We start from the raw sequence: 20,552 nt of genomic DNA on the forward strand, positions 1-20,552 counted from the left end.
TAATTAATGTTCCTAGGTTGCTCCTGAGGTGTTGATTAGAGAACCACTTTCAAATGAATTAATCTAGCTTTACCAGCTAAAAATAATTTTTAAAACGAAATTTCATTGTCATTATAAACATCGCAATTAATTTTTCTTTTTTTTTTGGGGGGGGGGGGGAGGGGGGAACACAAAAGAAATTAAGAATAGACATCAATGCACAAGGTTGTTACAAATGTAGAAGTTGCAAGATAGTTTTCCAAAAAATATTTTTAAGGAAAAGAACGGTCTTCCGAAATTATGAAAATTTCATTATTATTAGTATCTAGTTAGGATTATCCACAAATCACGTCACATTTTAAGGGTGGAGAAGGACTCATGAAATTGTTTGCAAACAAGGAGAAGGACAGGAAGAAATAACATTTCCGGGCTTATTGACCGCGGTCTAAAGAAAAGAGAAAATCCAGACGTTTCGTTAAGCTCTGCGGCTGACATCATCAGTGAATGAGTTGGGTGTGACTGATGGGCTACTTCGATCACTTTTGTATTTAAGTAAACCGCTGGTGAGTGCTGATTCCTGATTGGATGGCGTTCCAAAGCTGCTGGATGCCGGTTCCTGATTGGGTGGCGTTCTTCTCTTGGATGGCAGTCTCCTCTAGTCTAACAAGTGTCATTGTCACAAGTGTTACACATTTTTTAAAATAAAAATATGCTGATGGAAAAAGTGTGACATGTGACAAAGAAAGAGGGGTAGGGTAAGCATTTGTTGGAAAAAAGTGTGGCATCAATTCCTATACAACTCCTTATACATCACTTCAAAAGTTGTCTATTAAAGTAGTGCAATTTTATTTTTACATGAAAAAACAATTTTTAATATTGTTTAACATATAGCACATATTCAATGTCTCAGATCTCTCAGGAAGATTTAAAAAAAAAAAAAAATAAGATATAGAGTTTTCGAGTTAATGAGCACCCAATTTTTCAACTGGATACCAAATATTGTTAGCTGCTTGTGAATAAGCCAGTTTCCGATAATTTTTTTAAATAATAATTTCCTTTATGGTTGTTTTTTGCAATAACTCAAAAGTATTTTTGTGGAAAATGTACTGGAAAGCGTTTGAAATAAATGAGCAGTGAATTGCAACATTCTTTCTAGTTTGCTTTCATTTACAAATTTCAAATTTCTTATTTTATCCTCAACCAATGGCATGTTCAAAAGCTTTTCACTAGCCATTGTTTAGGAGTTACAAAAGCGGAACAATGAGAAACACGCTTCCCCATTTTAACTTTGGAAACTTGTCAGCAACCAAATATCAACCTTTGATGAAAATTTTGAGAGAAGAAAGGCTGCCGCACGTCGTCATATTCACACTCCCTCATTATATTACCCCAATTCTCTACTCCTATACTTTCCAGTTTTCAGGAAATAGGGATGAAACACTAGAAGCAAATCTTTCCAGAACTGGTTTTACAGCAAAAAGTTTCCAGGGAAAAACCTTAATTAAGCCCTGCCCCCTTTCTGTGACAAACGTTTTTGACATGGTCCAGAATGTTGTCGCAGTTGACTGAAAATGGAATGCAACAGTAGACCCACGTTTTTACGTAGGGGTGACATTGCACAACAAGGAAACATAAATAAAGACTTAATTAATAGTATAGTGTTGAAATTGGGTTGGTTCCTACTTCATTCTAATGATAGATAAATATATTGTGAGTTAAATTTAATTATTTTAATATATATTCACAATATGTAGAAAGAACTTGAATAAACTTGCCACTCATATATTTTTCTCTTCAGTTATTTGTAGGGCATTAACGCATCCATGATCATTTACATCACTTCCATGACAGAATCTTGATTCACTAACAAATCAGAAAGATCATTTGCCATTGCCAAGGAATGGCTCAAAGCTTGCAATGCGAAAGTTTATAGTTGTATGTCATCAATATCCGTATCCTGATTCATTTAGTAATACTTTGTAACTTCTAAAAGCTATTCTTCCAGTAAGTTTTGAATTGTGTGAGTTAAATAATATTATTTATGAGAAAGAGCTCCGGAACCAATTGCCAAAAACGTCTCCAGCTCATTTTGCCAAGCAAAACGCAATTAATTGCATGTTATCTGCAACCTCAGAAGTTAGGATTTTGAAAAAAAGGGAGAAATTTTATCTGTTTGCTGTGTCGCATCCATGCAAAACAAAATAAAGACAACAAATGCTAAACTGTAAAATCAAATCCAATAAAATGAGGGTCTACTGTATATATAAATTAGAAACAACTTACCTAAGTGTGGTCAAGGTTTCAATAGTGCTTAAAGGATCTATATCACCAAGTTCTTGAATGTGATTATTTGTTAAAACCAGAGTATCAAGCTGTGGCAAACATTCTTGTAAATTTTCACCAATTCGGCTAAAATATTTGAATAAAAACATTACTATGAATAGTTGATTGCAAAAGCTATATGAAAAATGACCGATTTTATAACTGTTTATTATTCTTTAATACTTGTGCATAAGTCAAATGGTATAACATATAAGATTTAATGTTGGGGTATTAAAATATACATGAGAAAAATTTATGAAATTTATCCCTAATAAAAAGGGGGGGGGGGGGGGGGTAGTTGCAAAAACTATTAAGATAGAAATTTTTCAAATACAAAGATGGTATGTCTCAAATTTAGCTCTTATATAAAAGGACTGAACAATGTTAAACTTAAAAATAAAAATCTATTTTGTACAAAAGAGATTGCTAACTGAAAATATTGTCTTTATTTTAAAAAATATTTATTTTTCATCAGTAGGCAATGAGTAACAATTTTTTTTTCTAACATGGGAAACTTTCATCCCTGGAGGTGGAAGGGAAACAAAAACTTACATATTTTCCCACAATAGAATTCTAACATGGGGGGGGGGGGGGAGAACCTACTCACAAATTCTCACATAATGTTATGTTGTCTGACAGTTATTAAAGGCATTTACAATAAAAATCCAATAATAAGAAAAGTAGAAAATACATGAACAATCTATACAAATGGTTACATGGAAATTTGACTCTTGGTAATGAAAGATCAGGCATTGCAAATGCAACACCTCGAATACAATATAAAGCATTGTGCTATGCTAATTTAATTGAAATATCACTTGATCTTTTTAATTTTCAATAATACTCCAAACTTCACAAACAAAATCGGAAATCATTGATTTAAGGAAGTAGAAACAAAGCTATTCATAACAACAACTGTATCAGACTCTTCTGATACACATTTTTATAGCTTAAAAGTTATTCATAATAAAAGAGTTGAATGTCTTCTGATTCAAAAGGTGAATCATCAAGAAGCTAAGTAACACTCGAGAAAAGTGTCTCTTTTATGAATGTGTTCAATAACCTTTGAAAGAGCCAGACAAAAATCACAGCTTTCATCAATTGCTCTGATCCAATTTTGAACAAGGTGCTTCCTAAGAATTTTTAAAACTAAAAAATGCACCTAAATCAAATAGCTCTAAAACTGAGATAAAATCAAGTTATACATTCTTCAAATATTCTCTATACTGTATAAGGAATTCAAAAGATTTCCTTCTCCAACATAACAACCTTAGAAGTATTTACTGCTTTGTCTTTTGTCATTCATCCAAAGAGCTTAGAATGGCCATTCAGCTTCAGTTGAATAACTTGCTACCCTTTTCACTTAATTCAATAACAAAGGTCACGAATCTTCTCTGAAATTCCAACAATTCTAAATACTCTTTTCTAAAAATCCTCATACAGGGTTCATACTCAACTTAGAAAATAAAAAGTAAGGAGTTTTGCAGGAGTTCATTTTACTTTTTAAGGACAATTTTCTTTTTGAAGATGAAATTTTTAAAACGTATTTCAGAAAAAATATGTACAACTTTAATATTTTTTATTTTTGCTTTCAGACAGTACATTGAATGCACAAACATACTAACGTATTAAAATATGCATTTACTGCTTCTTACATTTGAGAGGTCTCGGAATCAAATTCAAACACAGGGGGGGGGGGGGGGTGTTAACCATTGAAATATGTTTTATTTTTTGAATGAATAAAAAATAAGTGATATTGATTTAAAATTAGTATTTTCTCAAAAACAAAACATGTACTAACAGTTTCCTAACCAAAAAAAAAAACTAAAATAATAATAATAATAATAATTGCTAAAATAAGAACTATAATCAGCCAACTGAAAGTAGTAGAGACAAAAATAACTATCAACTAACAAAACTTGAAATATTTACAGGATACAAAAGGACAAACTTCAAACATAACAAACAATTTTTGCTGAAGCGTGTTTGATTTTGGCATAGAAACAAAAGGTTACTCATTGAAATATAGAAAATTCAATTTAAACATTAGGGATTCTTTTGAAAAAAAAATTGCACTAATTATTTTAATTTTCAAAATTGATCAAAATTTTGTAGACCATTTCAAAACTTTTGCATAACTCTACTCTGATAAATATAGAAAACTGACTAATTTTAAGAATTTTTTTTCTAAAAAGTACGAAAATTTAAAATATGTTATGTTTATTCATGTTTTGTAATTAATATCTATAACTTTTCAAAATAAAATTAAAAAAAAAACTGATTTGAATTTTAAAAAAAGTCTGATTTTTTTTAAATCCAAAATATTATAAACTTTGCAAACTACAAATGTTACGCATGTATTAAAACACTTCAAAAAGTTGAAACAAAAATTAATTTGAACCAGCGATTCCGTACTTAACTTTCTGACATTCAACACTCTTAAAGAGCATGAATTTCATTAAAAACTTTTCAATTTAATGATTTTAATGAAATTAAAAATTAACTTAATTTCTTTGCCCTTTCACAAGGCATAGTAAGCATCATAAATGCAAAAAATCTTATACTCATGGCGGATGCCAAGATATTGCAATTTTCAAAGTGAACACGTTAAAAGTTTAAAGAACGACACATAAATGAATTCATATAAGTAAATTTCTTTAGAAATGAATTTAAGAGCTTTACCATAAACGGATTGTTAATAACAATCGACGTAATTGAAGCAAAAATCAAATTAAACTAGAGATTTAGATTTCAATTTTTTGACTCTCAAAATCACACAGAATTTGGCTGAAAATTTTAATGTGATTTTTATAGGATTTAAAAGAAATTTTATTTATTTGCTCTCCAAAAAAGCATAATGAGGATAAAAAATCAGAAAAATTCGATTATCATATCAGATGCAAAGAGATTGTTTTAATCAAAATGAAAGTGTCATAAGTCTAAAAATGACAAATAAAAGAATTTATTTAAGCAAAAAAACTTAACAAAAAAGTTAAATAAGTCTACAAGATGTCATATTTTTATAATTATCCACATAATCGTCAGAAATTTGGAAAAAAAAATCGGATGTGGGAAAGAAAATAGTGTAACAAAAAAAATTGGATTTTTTGTATTTACAGACGAAAAAATAGCAGAACCCCGGTAAAATTCGATATAACATAATCACTCGTATCGGATTGGTGATAGAAGAAAATCTTTAAAGTCATGTAGAATAAAAAATAAGGAGTTTGTAAGGAGATAATAGCAAAATTAAGGGCCTTTATTTTTCTTTTCTTAAAAAGCATGAGTTTATAAGGAGTGTGTAAGGAGCGTACGAACCCTGTCATATCTTTGAAAGAAACTCTGCTGCAAAAAAATATATATATTTGCTATTATCTAAAGTGATCTGCAAGTTGTATGAGATACAGGCATAAAAATGCCAATTTTCAAAAAAAAAAAAAAAAAGCCAAACTTCACAAGGGTTGAAAATAACCGCTATTAGAACCAGCACAGTTAAGTTATACATAAATCAGGATTTTATTAAATGCTTTACGTGTTAAAATGTATAGTAAAATTAATTAATGAGAAATAAATTAAAAACTACCCAAGATTTAATAATAGCAAAAAATATATAAAAAGGAGCAGATTAAAGGCAGCAAATGCTGAAACAACTTTAAATTTACAGAAGAAATGAAATATTTGCAGGATGCCAAAGGCTTGAAATCTCCAATATGGTGTGCCATTTCTGGCAATGCACGTGTTGGCATGTTTCTAATACAAACCTATTTTTTAATCTTTACTAATAATAAAGCTGAAAGTCTCACTGTCCGGAGGATGTCTGGATCTCTGTGACGCGCATAGCGCCTAGATCGTTCGGCCGATTTTCATGAAATTTGGCACAAAGTTAGTTTGTAGCGTGAGGGTGTGCACCTTGAAGCGATTTTTCGAAAATTCGGTGTGGTTCTTTTTCTATTCCAATTTTAAGATCAAATTATCATAAGATGTACGAGTAAATTATGAAATTATCATTATGTGGAACCGTAACATGGGCACAAGCCAATTGGCGAGAAAATTCACCTTACATTATTTGTAAATATACAGGCGAACCCAAAGACCTTTTAATCTTCTATTACAGGCAAAGCCGTGCGGGTAACACTAGTTATACATATTTTAAATAATGAAAACTCATTTAAACCACAGGTGCCGAATATGTCCGATCCGACGATGTAGGATTGGGGAAAATTTGAACCATCTGGGGAAATTGAAGATAGGAGATTTTAATTGAAACTTACATGAATTAAGTTAATTTACTTTTTAGATACCTAGTTCTACAAGTTACCAGTTCATTCTATTAGTTTTAAAGATGCAATTGTTTTCTTGTCTTTTCAAAGTTTTCTATACCTATAGTAATAGGAATGAAGTTATATCTGAAACATTACACATATTGTAAAAATTTTGGGGGAAATTTTCATATAGATTGGGGGAAATGTTGGCAGTAAAACATTTTCTGCACCCCTGATTTAAACTAATAGAAACCTTTTAAGAGTGATCTCTTCTCCCTATTTTCAGTCATGATTTTCATTGGATTTAGATCAATATCAAAAATAACTCTCAGAAAGCGGATTTCCGTGAAAACCCAGAAAAAGTTACATGCCTGGTGATAATATCACAACTAAATTTTAAAAAAGGAGGACTTCTGAAGTCACTTAAGATTAAAGTAACATGCTGTGTATATACATACAATATATTATATTACACCTATTATTCAAATAATATGACCAGAAAGACTTTATAATATGATATGAATTTGATGTTTAATATTAAAACCATTAAAGTCTGAAACATGAAAGGTTACTAAGAACAAAAAGAAAAAGAAAACTTCACATAAACCATACCAAACTCTATTATTATTCAGCAATAAACACTTTATTCTCTTCAACTGGGGAAAACCATCCAATTTTCGAATATCATTATCTGACAGATCAATGCAGTCAAACTGATCCTGAAAAAAAAAAAAAAAAAAAAAAAAACTTATCAATTTGGGTATCACATTGCAGCAAAGGGAAAACATCTTAGTATCAAAAAGCAAGATATTGGAAAACAAATAAAAGTAAAAATTAAATCCAGTAAATATTCTCATAAGCTAATAATTACTAAATGTATGAATCAATGAGTGAATTTTAGCTATTTTTTAAAGAATCTCTTTATTGAACACTCATCATCAAATTCTTATGCTAGTTTCTCATATTCTCAGCCAATTTTATTGTGCATGTATTTCACATCTATACTTTTATTTATTATATTTACAGTACATCTGCTAGATTTCGAGTTTTCAAATCCATTCCTGCTTATAACTTCCCATGGTTTAGGAGATGCAAACTTTTTATAAAAAATATATTTTTCATGAAAATTGTCTGAGTTAATATTTTGTGAAAATAAAATTACAACTGAGTTCTGTTTTGTGCATATGTTTTAAAAAAATCAAATTGAAGCAAAATGTACTTTGCTGAGCTACTACTTTAATAACTAAAAATCAATTAATACAACTCTCCAGTCTTTTATTTTCAATTCAGCGATGATTCAATTTTTTTGTAACGGAACGATCAAAAATGGTTCACCTACAATGTTATATTGCATATTATTGCTACAACAGAAGCAATAAACAATTTTAAATCAGAAATTCTACCTAATAAAATATATAATATTAATCAGATTGATAACAATCTTGAAAAAACATTCAAATTAGTTATTTATTATAATTTTAGAATATGATAACTTAGTAATTAATTTTAGTAGTAATTTTATTCTTACCAATGTTGCACCCAAATTTTCAATAACTCCAATTTTGTAACCTGTCGGAGAAAAACGAGTAATCAATTAGGGAAACAATGTATAGAACTTAAGTATTTAAAACAATCAACAAACTTGAAACAACAAGTTTCAAACTTAAAACATTTTTAAAAGATAATTTTTAGAATTAATAGACTAGTTGATATCTATCTAGGAAACCCTGGCTTTCAATAATATATGAATGAGAAAAGTAAGAATCAATAATTAAAATGTTCTAAATACATTATTTTGCACATGATTTAAAATTAAAACCATGCAAAGTTATTACATCTATATATCATAATTATTTCCTGTCTTCTTTACATACCATGCAAATTTCAAATTATATAAAATTTTATTATGTACATTTCACGCAAAAATATATTTCTATTTTTTCGGCTGCAGGTAACTCAAGAGAAAGGGGGAAAAAAATATCTAAAAATAAAATACCAAGTTACCATTTCAGAAACTTAATTAAATCTAACATTTCTTCTGCAATAATATCTTATTTTGCTTTTAAAAGATGAAGAGTAAGTATGAAGTTTTTAAGAAAGAAGCACACAGAATGTATTTTCGATTAAATACTTATCAACAGCAAAAAAGCAGGGATGCAGCATGTATTCAAAACCCAGTTCACCCGGACTGGGATTTGCAAAAAATGTTAGCATTCTGCGGGAAAACTTTTTTTTTTCCAATTGAATTCTGATGTCATGCCACGATATCTCAGATTTATATATAAAAAAAATTTAAGCCTTTCAATTTTTATGGATTTTTGTTTTGTGACGAAAAAAAAAGGGTGCACCAAAATTGATTAGGCATATCAAATACATTTATGCTGGCAACATGACGTCCAACAATTAGTATCAACTAATATGAGACTCTAAAGTTGTCCTACATAATAATTCTTCATAAATGATGCAAATACAGTTTTGAGAAAATCGCACAAGAATGTTCTCTTCCAAACTTGGAATATTTATTGCTTGCAACCCTGTAAAAAAGTAGCCTATACCTTGTCTTAATTGTGCATCTACAATCAAAGCATGTTTATATGAAATTAAATAGATGCTTCAATGGTTTCAAAAGGTTAAAATGTTGTGCAAAAGAAAATTATAAGAAACCACACTTTCAATTATAAAAAATTAAAATTGTAGGAATTTTTTTTTTTCTTCCTTTAAGTCAACACTGAGTTAGCTAAGATCATAATGAGTTAGCTAAGAAAAGTTTCTGCGATTTCAAATTTTGGCATAAAATTTAGAAGTTTGCCTTGGAAATTTAGGCATCAAAATCAACTAAGCAGGGGTCTGTCCCAAATTTTTCACAGGGTCCGTTTTTTGTGAAAAATCAAAAAATTTCGCCAAAAAAAAAAAAATAAAAAAAAAAATTTGTCGAAACAAAATTTTAGAATTTAGAGATGGCACAAACGGCATCAATTAAACTTAAAGTTGAGTGTTTTCCTCTTCTACGTCGAGAAAATCATTCTGGATTTTTTTTTCTGATATTTGGCGGGGAGGGGGGGGGCATCGCTGTTTCAAGTATCAATATTTATCTACCATTCTACATTATGTTAAATTATACTAGATATATTTCTGTACAGTTCTTAAAATAATTGTAACAAAAACATGAATAAATAAAATAAAATTCAGAACAGGGTTCAGCATTCAACTTTTTGACTCAAGACACTCTTAAAAAGCACAGAATTTCGTTTAAAACTTATAAATTCCGTGATTTTAATAAAAATAAAAAGATATTTCAATTGTTTACCTCTTAACAAAGCGTAATAATCATCAAAATTGCGTAAAATCGGATTCCCATAGCAGATGCAAAGAGATCGCAATTCTCAAAGTGAAGGCATCAAAAGTATAAAAACGGCTTGTAAAAGAAATGTTTTTGATAAAATTATTTTAAAATTGCATTTTAGAGTCCTATGATAAACATATCATTAATATCTGTGGACACAGTTGACCCAAAAAATAAAATAAAATAAACCATCTATTCAGCATTTTAATTTTTGACTCATAACAGAAAATGGAATTTTGCTTTAAAAACTTGAAATGAGAGTTCTAACAGAAATAAAGAGACTTTTCATTTATTTGAATCCTAATGAAGCGAAGTTAGCTTGAAAAAAGAACAAAATATGATTCTCATATCGGATGTTAAAAGATTGCATTTTTCAAAATGTAGACATCTAAAGAAAAAAAAACGGAAATTAAAAGAGTTTATTTAAAGTTAATCATCCTTGTTAGCATCGAAAAATCAAAACCAATATAATTTTCTCCCAAAATAGCAATTAAACATCGCACTGCAGCACTGCACCCCGTAAAAACGCAAATATTGACAAGCTGGCAAAATGATGAGAATGTTTTCTAACCAAGTCATTATTAAAGGTTCAACGCCAGAGGCTAAGTGGTGATAATTTTGAAGTTGGTAACCCTATCTGAAGCGATCATATTTTTTCCTCATCCTTACTATTCCTTTGCAGTTCTAAGTTCATTTCGCAGATACAGTGGCTCCCAAAAGTCTTCGTACACCTACGACTTTGAACGAAATAGGCCCCATTCCATTGGTTAGAATTAATATTTCGAAATAGGTATTTAATTATAAGATCTATGATCCATTTTTAACAAAACTACATGAAAAGTTTTTAAAAAACATTAAAACTTAATTTTTTAAAAATAAAAAACCAAAAACTGCCGGAAATTTTATCTCACAAAAGTCTTCGTACACTTTATAAAATGTCTATATATTATTGAATAATCTAACTTTTGATTAACTTATTAATTAGTGGAATATCATACAGTATTCATAACACCTTTTAAGTGTCTGGGAATAGATTTCATTCTTTTTCTTTCTTTTTTTTTGCGTAATTTCTGAGTAAGTGTTTAACCACACTTCGAGTCTTACTGTTTCTAGCTCTATTTACGTTTTAACGCCCTATTTTCGTAATCTAGCCTCCAGATATCCCTAAATACGTTACATTAAGTTAAAATCTGGAGATTGAGGGGGTATTTTCTAAATTTTAGGACAATTTTCGAGGCACTAGACGCAAACGTTGAAAACCGTGTGCTTCTTATCGTTATCTTGATAAAAAACAAAGTTGTTTCCAATAACCAAATTTTTGGCTCAGAGTTCAAAATTGGTTTTTAAAATATTTAAAGGAACAGCATAATTCATTATTACATCAAAAAATTACAAACTACCAAGTCCTGATGCTAATATGCACCCTCACACTAGAACACCTCCACCGTCCTGATTAACTGATCCAAATAAGTTCTTAAGATTAAGTCCCTAATTTTTTCTTCTACTTACAATTATAGAAAAAATTAACCAAAAATGTTGAATTCATTTTTATCTGTAAGTACTACGTGATTCTAAAACGTTTTTAGATTATTTAGCATTGATTTGCGACGAAAATCGTAAGCTTTCTGTTTTTCGCATGACCAAGAAAATTTCTGCGGGAAGAGGTCCAATTTAATCCAGCTAATTAGGGAACTTGGCGAACAAATTTAGGTGAAAATTAAACGTAAAATGTTTCATTTAACTCTGCAGAAACTTTTACAGCACTCAAATGTGTATTTTTCATAAATTTTTTAACTTTAAATCTCCGATCACGTTTTGTCAACTTGCCGATTGACCTTTTCTTACCTTGTTTTCGGTCCAATTCCTTTCTTTAAAGCATTTTATCAAGCACTTTACTGTACAAACAAATAAATCAACTAATTTAGAGACATTTCAAACCAATTTACCACTACTGTGGGAAAAAAAGTTCAAATTTTGAATGAAGTTTGCGGTTTTTTTTACGAATACCAGCCATTTTACAGTAATAAGCACAATATTAAGGAATAAATAAACAAAACAATAAAGGCAAATGACTTATAAGGGTCAACACAATGAAAAAATATTAATAAAATGGCATATGATAATTTTAATCAGGAATTTACTCGAAAATATTTGAGTGTACGATGACTTTTGTGGCGTATTATTTCTCTGTCTCTTCTTTTTCTGACCCATTTCAAAAAGAAGTTCCGTCAATATTTTGAAAAAACCAATGGGTTGTATTTAGAATGACATAGGTATGATGCGAAAAAATATTGGACTTAAAATTCGAATTCAGTTTCGAGTTATTTTGGTTTTACTAAAAAATATCAAAGTGTACGAACACTTTTGGGAGACACTGTATATATTATTATTGTTTATTAAATCATGAGCGGAGGAGAAAAGTGCTTACCAATGGCTTTTCAGAAAAGTTTGCAACACTGCCGCTAATTAGCTGTGATAAAACAAACGACCATTATATTTATTTGGCAGTAGCAATTATTTATCGCTTGCTTGCAGGAGCATCGCAAGAGTGCCGATTTTTTTTTTTTTTTTTCAAAATTAGCCGATTTTGTATAAGCTGGTTCCTCTAATTTGACTTAAAAAAGGTTCCAAAAATTATCGGTTTATACACAGAAATATGCGTTATTTTGCTTTCAGATTTGCTCTTTCAATAAACAATTTGTGACAGATCTGATCTTGTTTATCAGAATTTTGTGAAGGGTCCATTTTGGTTGATCGGATTTTTGTGAAGGGTCCCTTAACGGACCCAAATATCCTCTGGCCAGACCCCTGCTAAGTCATCAGATACGGCGAACCGCTGCAAGTTTTTAGTAACGATTGGTTTTATAATAAAATGTTGCAATTTCTCACTTCTCCTACATAGTATAAAAAAACTACACAGTACATTTCAGAAAGATTATTACTTAATCGTAACCTGGACTTGAACCGATACTTTCAATTTCTTCAATTATAAATTGTCAAGTTTAAAAAAAATCACTTTCAAGTTAGTAGTAGAATTTAAAACAATGCTGGTAAAAAACAATGGGTGGTGTGAAAATTGGGAGATAATGTTAATTGTAAATGCCAACCTTAAAAATTTTCTATTTTCTGAGAAAAAAAAATATATGCAATGCGTAATTTAATTCTGAATAATTTGATACTTTTTGTATTACCATATGCAAAAAACTTTTTGAATTATCTTTAAAAAATGTAAACTATTCCCAATTAGATAATGTCAACAATAACTTCTTAAACCTCATTTTCTCAGAAGACTTTTCTTTGGACGCTTTGAATATTTCCAGCTTGAAAAAGGGGAGATGAACAAAAACCCCTTTAAAGACACAGAAATGGTGCAATAATTCGTAAAACTTCTTTAGTTTCGAGGCGGTTGAAACTCGTTTGAAAATGTTCAGCGACTTTTTGATAATCCAAATCTTTGATAAGTTTAGTCATGGTAAATCACTACATTTTGCTACTTCACCAGAGCGTTCTTTTTTCTCTATTATTTTTGGCTCCGTTCAACTTTCATTACATGTTTCCACTTATTTTTAATGATTGTGACTAATTTTTAGAGTATTATTTTTTTAAGATTATGACGTTATCTTGAAAACTTGATATCTCAGATTTTTATTTACCATTATTTCAACTTTGTGATTTCAAAGTATACTGGGCTTTTTTGTGTCTCACTATAATTTTAAGGGTCCTTAGATCCCATAGTACTGCTTACAATTAACTAATAAATGTTACAAAAGATTTTAAAAATAGATTGTTACATTTCACCACCTAAACAATTATTTCTAGCAAATGAAAAATATACTTCAAACATAGAATTAATGTTGTTAATGATATGGTAATGAGCATTCAATTATGTTTGATAAAACTTGAAATGTACCAGCACCAGCAGTATCAACCCTATTGTATAACATTTTTATCCATGTAGTTAAATGCAAATTATTCAGAAGTTAGTAACATCTAAACAATGAAAAAGGGGCATTCCACGGTATTTTTGACATTATGTAGAGTCTGTAACGTGACCTTTTTAGCCATAACTTTTTAATTTACCATTTGATTTGCAAATTATTTTATTTTGAGCTGGTGCGTTGGTAGGAAAAGATCAAAATAAAATAATATGCTAATCAAACAGTAAATTAAAAAGTTATGGCAAAAAAGGTCACGTTACAGACTTTACATAAATGTCAAAAATACCGTGGAATGCCCCAAAAGCAAGTAACATACTTTGTTATAGAGACATACCGAGTACTCGGTAACTACTCTGTACTCGGCCAAATTTTGATCAGATACTCGGCCAATACCGAGTAGTTGCAAAAAATTGAATATTGTTCAAGACAGAGATTTTTTAATCTTGAGAATAATGAAGTTTGTAATGCTTCAATGGAATAAATCTTTATTTTAATGTGCCCAAAGTTAATAAAACTTATTTATTAAAAATTGTGCAAAAAAGGTAAGTATAGGAAATACGGAATTTCTATATTAAAAATGGATTTTTATTACAAACAAAAATTAGTTATAAGAAAAATATAAAAATACCTTTGCTCTTAAAAAATAAAAGGAAATAAAACAACGTTAAAAGCAGTGCAGGAACACTGCAGACACATGTTTTGGCGTTACAAGGAATTCCTTTTTCAATGAACAAAATGTGAAGCTCGTGGATTTAAAGTAATTTTTTTGCTGAATGTCTTTACATTTTTTAGCTCACATTTTATGCACTGAAAAAGACATTCCTTGTAACGCAGATACACATGTCTGCAGTGTTAATGCACATTTGTTTTATTTGCTTTTAAAAATTATTTATGATTGGCGGACTAGAACTATAATAGATCGGTATAATTTGTTTTAATTCCAACTTGGTTAATCATACCTTTTATTGTTTTATTTTTAATTTTAAAAATAATTGTTTTGTAAATTTTTTGACATAGACAAAATTTTTTAAATAATGCGTAATTTAATTTCAGCAGGAATTTAGTTTTAGAAAGTATAATATGGACAAGGAGGTCTATACTACTATTCCAATAAGTTCAAAATTCATCACATGTGTGTCGGTGGTTCTTCTTAAAACATAATTGGTACTTGGTAACTCGGCCTCGTAGTAAAAGGTCGAGTACTTGGTAACTCGGTAAAAGAGGTATTCGGTACGCCTCTACTTTGTTAACACATAAAAATAAATAAATTGGTAAATTTGTAGTCAAACTAATAGAGTAACAGCTGTATCAAATATATTATCAAAACTTTTTCTCAAATTTCAAATACTAGTGTTATTTTTAAAACAGCTTTATTTACAGTACTTACATACATACCTGTGAATTGCAGAAACTTTTCAGGTGAGCTCTGAAGATCCTGTAGGTTTTTATTAAATTAAAACTTGAGAAATTGTTTTCAATTTATTTTTTATCGCTTCACGACCAATGTGTATGAAATACAATAAGCTTTTATATGTAATAATATCTGATCAGACCAGTTTAAAAACTGATAACATATACAATAAATATTTTCAAAAAGAAAAAAAAAAGAAAAGAAAGAAAACTCTTCAGTACAAATATGGCCACCTCTTAACTCCAAGAATCTACAAAGAAAACTCTTTCAGTAATAGTCAAAGAGCTAAGAGAAAATAGCTAAATAGGAATAAAATATACTAAAATTCTAATAATTAGTCATAATCTTAAAGAAAAAAACGCTCAAAACGTTTTAATGATGAATTTTGTTTTTACCTCTCTAAAGTATTTTTTTAAGATCATAAATCATAAGGTATGACAATAGTACAAGTACAAAAACAGATAAATAAAAAAGGCATTGCGTTCATCATTTGATAGATTACGAAAACAATTTTGGCAGGGCCATATGCAGGGGGGGGGGTCTTAGGGTGCACCCCTCCCCCAAAAGTTTGGTTTGACATTTAAATGTTCGTCTATAATTAAACATTTCGAAAAATATTGTTCCAAAACTCAAATGTCTTTCATATATGTATATTAATTGCATAAAAAACTTTTAGTGAGTCAAGGCTGGTTTTATAAAATGTACAACGTTCCACAAAGCTGCGCATGAAAGTTTTTAAACCCTCCCCGAAACTATTTTCTGGTTACGGCCCTGAATTCTGGATAGTGTAATATTCAAACCAAAAATCTAATTAAAGAGGGGGAGTGGGGGATATTGTGTACTTTGTTACAGGTTTAAAAATTTGCAAGACTACTGATGAAAACTTATGCAAATAATTATTTTAAACATATACCTTGCTGGTAAAAATCTGTAACATGCAGGGGTGCCCACAGGGGGGGGGGGGGGGATTATGGCGCAAGTTGCACCATCAGAATTTTTGGGCGGGGGGACTTAAATTTTTTTTTAATTTATTTATTTAAACTCATTTATTGATTTATTTTTAAATCAAATTATTTTTATTTATTAGTTGCTGTGTATGTGTGTGTGTGCATGTTATTGGTGCAGCACAGAACTTTCAAATAAAATAATTAAAAATAAATAAATAAAATTAAAAAATTGATAAATAAATATTTTTTTGAAAATAAATTAATTAAAAATATTAAAAAAAAATAAATTAAATAAAAAAGAGAACTGAAAATAAAAGAGTTTAGAAAATGGGGGGGGGGGGGTTGCACCTTTGATCTTGGGGGGGGGGGGGGACGGGCAATCCTGGTAACATGCCAAGTCAATGAAAGTTACATGCAAGGAGCAATAATTAGACAACGTAACATATATCATCCTCAAAGCAGAATACTACTAAATTTGCGATATACATCACAGAACAGATGCCTGAGCTGCAGAACAATTCTGTTCTAATGTGAGAGGAAAACTTTGGAAAACAAATTTCTGCAGAAATCCTACAGGTTTCTGTGAAATTTCTGCAGAAATTTTGCTGACATAGATTTGTCAGTAAATTTTTTTTTTTTTGGAGGTGCTGGTTTTCCCATTCTTTAAAGCCCCCATCTATGGCAAAAAAAAAACGTGTTTATGCATGAAAATGAATTTGAATCTTTTAGAACAATATGATTGAGTACCTCAGATAAAATGAAGAAAAATGGTTCATTTTTTCAACACTAATTAAAAATTTGAAAATAAAATTACTATCCTTCAGTTTAACAAGAAAAATGAAACAGACTTTTTAACAATTACTTTTACAAATTAATTCTTCATCGTTGGGTCTCGATTACAATAAATGTAAGTAGGAGAAGGAAAATTTTCGATTGAACCCAAAACTTGAGATGTCAAATTTGGAGCCTAGGTTTGAAAATCTTGGTGTCAAATCAATATTTTTGGTCTCAAAATGTAAGGACCGCTTATTCTTAACCCTTCTTAATGACTGCTCTCTTTGAATAATCAACTGAGGCAGTGAGAAGCAAAGGGATGCAAGTGGCAAAATTAAAAATTTGGAGATAACCAGTACAAATGGTAGGTGAACTCATCCTCTATCTCGGGGCAAGAGGTAGTACCAGTAGCCACGGTAGGTTCCAGTACACAGCTTGATTTAGAAAAAAAATTCAATGAAAGCGTACATAGGATCTGATCTTTAAACGTGTTTTACTCAAAACTTCATAATGTCCACTTGCATTCCTGTGCTTCAATTGTGCTTGACACGGGCGTCGCACATATGAAACACGTTTAAAAGGGAGGACTTGAGATATTTAGGCAGATACTCTGCCATCCCACTGTTCATTTTAGCCTCTTCAAATGTGAACTAGAACAAAACTATTTTTTGTAATTATGAACAAAATGTTCCAAAAAAATTTACTTAGGGGTCATTCCATGTCAGTTCAACCACACCCCAACACCCACCATCTCAGATTTCAATGAAACTTTGTATACTTCTATGGTTTATAGTCCTAAGTAACCTCCTAAAGTATTTCTTCTCTATTAAAACTAGTTTTTATTTTATGACCCTTCAAAGATTTGAGATTTTGCGTTAGTTGTCATTCACAGTTCTCTCAGAATGAACTGCAGCTGTTTGCAAAAAAAATTATTTCTCAACAACTAAAGATAAAAAGTTTTTGAAAATTTTCACATTATACATTAAGACTTCAAGCATTTTAGAAAAAAATATATCAAAAATCTAAATTTATATTCAGCAATTAAAAAAAATTAACAAACTAAAAATTTTAAAAAATTTTCAATAAAAAAATGATTTTCAAAATTTTAATTTTTTGGCATGAGGGTCTAAATTAAAATAATTTATATATTTTTTTTAAATGATCAGTAACATGTGTGCTAACATATAAAATGAAAATCTTTAGGGGACTTTGAGGGATTCTGCCCCCTTGCCCCCCTTATTTTGATAAAAGAAAAAAAATCGATCTCAATCTTACAATCTTAGCTAATTACTAATAGCATCAAAGAAAATTTGAATAATGACATACATTGGTGTTTGAACCCAAATTTAAACATTTTAATACTCAAGATTTTTTTGAATTGTTAATTAAATAAATTAATAATAAACAATAAAAACAGGTTATCTCGAAATTCGAAATTTTCCTACAACAATTTATGCATACTAAAAATTATTGTTTAGTATGCATTAAGACAACATAGAAATTTAAAAAAAAATCATCTAATTCTAATTTATAACTAAGCAATTAATACAAAGTATTACAAATCCTATAAATACCAGCTCATAGTTCTTAAATTCCTTCTAAATTACGTCTGTTTTCCTACTAAGAAGATTAGAAAAAACGTATGTCATTCTAATTGTTGTGTTGTGTGTAATCAGATCTAGGCCAAATACAAGTAAAAATTTGATATCTGTCCAGTAATGATTTCTCTAACCAACTGGGCAAAGAACGGACTAAAAGACAAATTCAAAGCTAGACACTTCTAGTTCGCAGAGCTTTTAACTTGTTTCATTAATCTAATATCAAACTGAAACATGGATTTGTTTTCCGCTCATCAAACAGATTACCCCAGAAAAGTTCAATTTCCCGTGCCTTCTCCAAAAGATTTTTCTGTATTCGCCCCTGAAGAGCGGTATGTTGTTTAAAGCCACTTTTTATTTTATACAAATGATTTATAAACATTTTACTCTAAATATTCCTGTTTAAATACAATGAAACTTCAGTAACTGGACACACTGATAACCCCTGTAACTGGACATTTATTTTTCTTAGGATTGGCCCAGTGCAAATTCAATGGCTGAAAATCTATCTAACTTGACACACATTTGCGAGAACCCCCTATCAGTCTGCACCCAATTGCTATTCTAGTTCAATTTTTGCTACCAACATTTTTTCATATTAACTTTTTCTCAGAGTTTTAGGAAATCTCTTTAAGCGAATTCTATCTTTTATCCAGGGGAGTAAGCAACCACTCTGTGCTGTTAGTGCAATTCTAAAAGGAAAGCATAAAATATACCAAACTGTAGAGAAAGAAGGCACCATTATACCTGTATTCTAAACAAGTTTGAGCAGGACTTTTTATCTTTAATAGACATGACTAACAAGAACTTTTATCTCTTTTCAACAATTATGTATTTATTTTTCACAATATATTCAAATATATTATTGATTTTACTATATATTTTTCAAAGAAAGAAAACGAAAAGAATAGAAAATTTCTTTACTAAAATTAGTTTTCATAATGTGAATATTAAGCATCAGTAAGTAAGTGATTCTCACAGAAACTCTTTAGGAATTAAAATTTTGGAACCCCAGTAAGTTGACATCCACTTAAGTCGAAATTTTTTCATGTTTCCTTGGTTTGTCGAGTTATGGAGGTTCCGCTGTAGTTTGAATTAGCACATTTTATACCAATTTCTTTTCTCTATTCTATTTATTGCACTTAATTGCATTGCACTAGTGTACACCCCCAAAAGCAGTTGAGGAAAAGATGCAAGTTATGTTGGGAGAGAGGGGGGGGGGGGGATCCGGACAAATATTGTTTTTTTACCCTTGCAAATACTAATTTGGTTTCTTATTCACATTAAAAAATATATAAAAATCCATTGAATATGAGAGATGCAATTTATTTCCTCATTTGCTATGAAGGGAGGGGGGAAGGTAATTTACTTTATTTAGAACGTATTATTAGTAAGCAATCAGGCTATTAACTTTTAAGGGGTGTTAACTGTAATTTCAAGAAATGAAAAGAATGAATTTGTTGCTGTACATCAGTAACACTAAAATGAAAAACAGTTCCACTATAGCAATTTTTCTCAAACATAAGGGTGGCGGTGGGAGGGGGGGGGGATCCTGAAAGTGCCAGAAACTGCTTGATTATGAATTGGTGTTAAGACTTAATTTTTGTTTTCCTTTGTCTTAACTAAAATGCAGTAATCTGTATGCAGATATTGTTGTCTGTAGCTTTTAAATTCATGATATCTTATTTTCAGAATGTCTATATTTTAAACAATTTTTAATTATTTCAAATTTAAAAAAAAGCTTGAATATTAAATTTATATGTCTGACTTCAATATTAAACACACTTTATATTTAATTTTTTTTAAATTAATTGTTGGGAACTCTGTTTTCAAAGACATAGAAGAGCATTTTTCTATGATGCTTTCGTTTTTTCTGAAGGGGGGGGGGGGCAGAATCCCTAAAAGACCCATAACTTTTTTCATAGGGGAAGTTAGGACACATACTCATGATCATTTTTCATTGTTAAACATGATTTTT

The 20,552-nt window shown here is 29.9% G+C and overlaps 1 protein-coding gene across 1 annotated transcript in view; it reads right to left on the reverse strand.

The window, feature by feature from the left end:
- Window positions 1-20,552, reverse strand: part of LOC129225796 (U2 small nuclear ribonucleoprotein A'-like) — a 46,369-nt gene that overhangs the window by 24,124 nt on the left and 1,693 nt on the right. The window contains exons 2-4 of the mRNA XM_054860306.1: window positions 8,092-8,132; window positions 7,176-7,282; window positions 2,263-2,388 (exon numbers count right to left, since the gene is read on the reverse strand). Of these exons, the coding sequence (XP_054716281.1) occupies window positions 2,263-2,388; window positions 7,176-7,282; window positions 8,092-8,132 (274 nt within the window). The remainder of the gene's footprint in view (window positions 1-2,262; window positions 2,389-7,175; window positions 7,283-8,091; window positions 8,133-20,552) is intronic.

The sequence above is a fragment of the Uloborus diversus genome, chromosome 7 (assembly GCF_026930045.1).
Source record: "Uloborus diversus isolate 005 chromosome 7, Udiv.v.3.1, whole genome shotgun sequence".
Lineage (NCBI taxonomy): Eukaryota > Metazoa > Arthropoda > Arachnida > Araneae > Uloboridae > Uloborus > Uloborus diversus.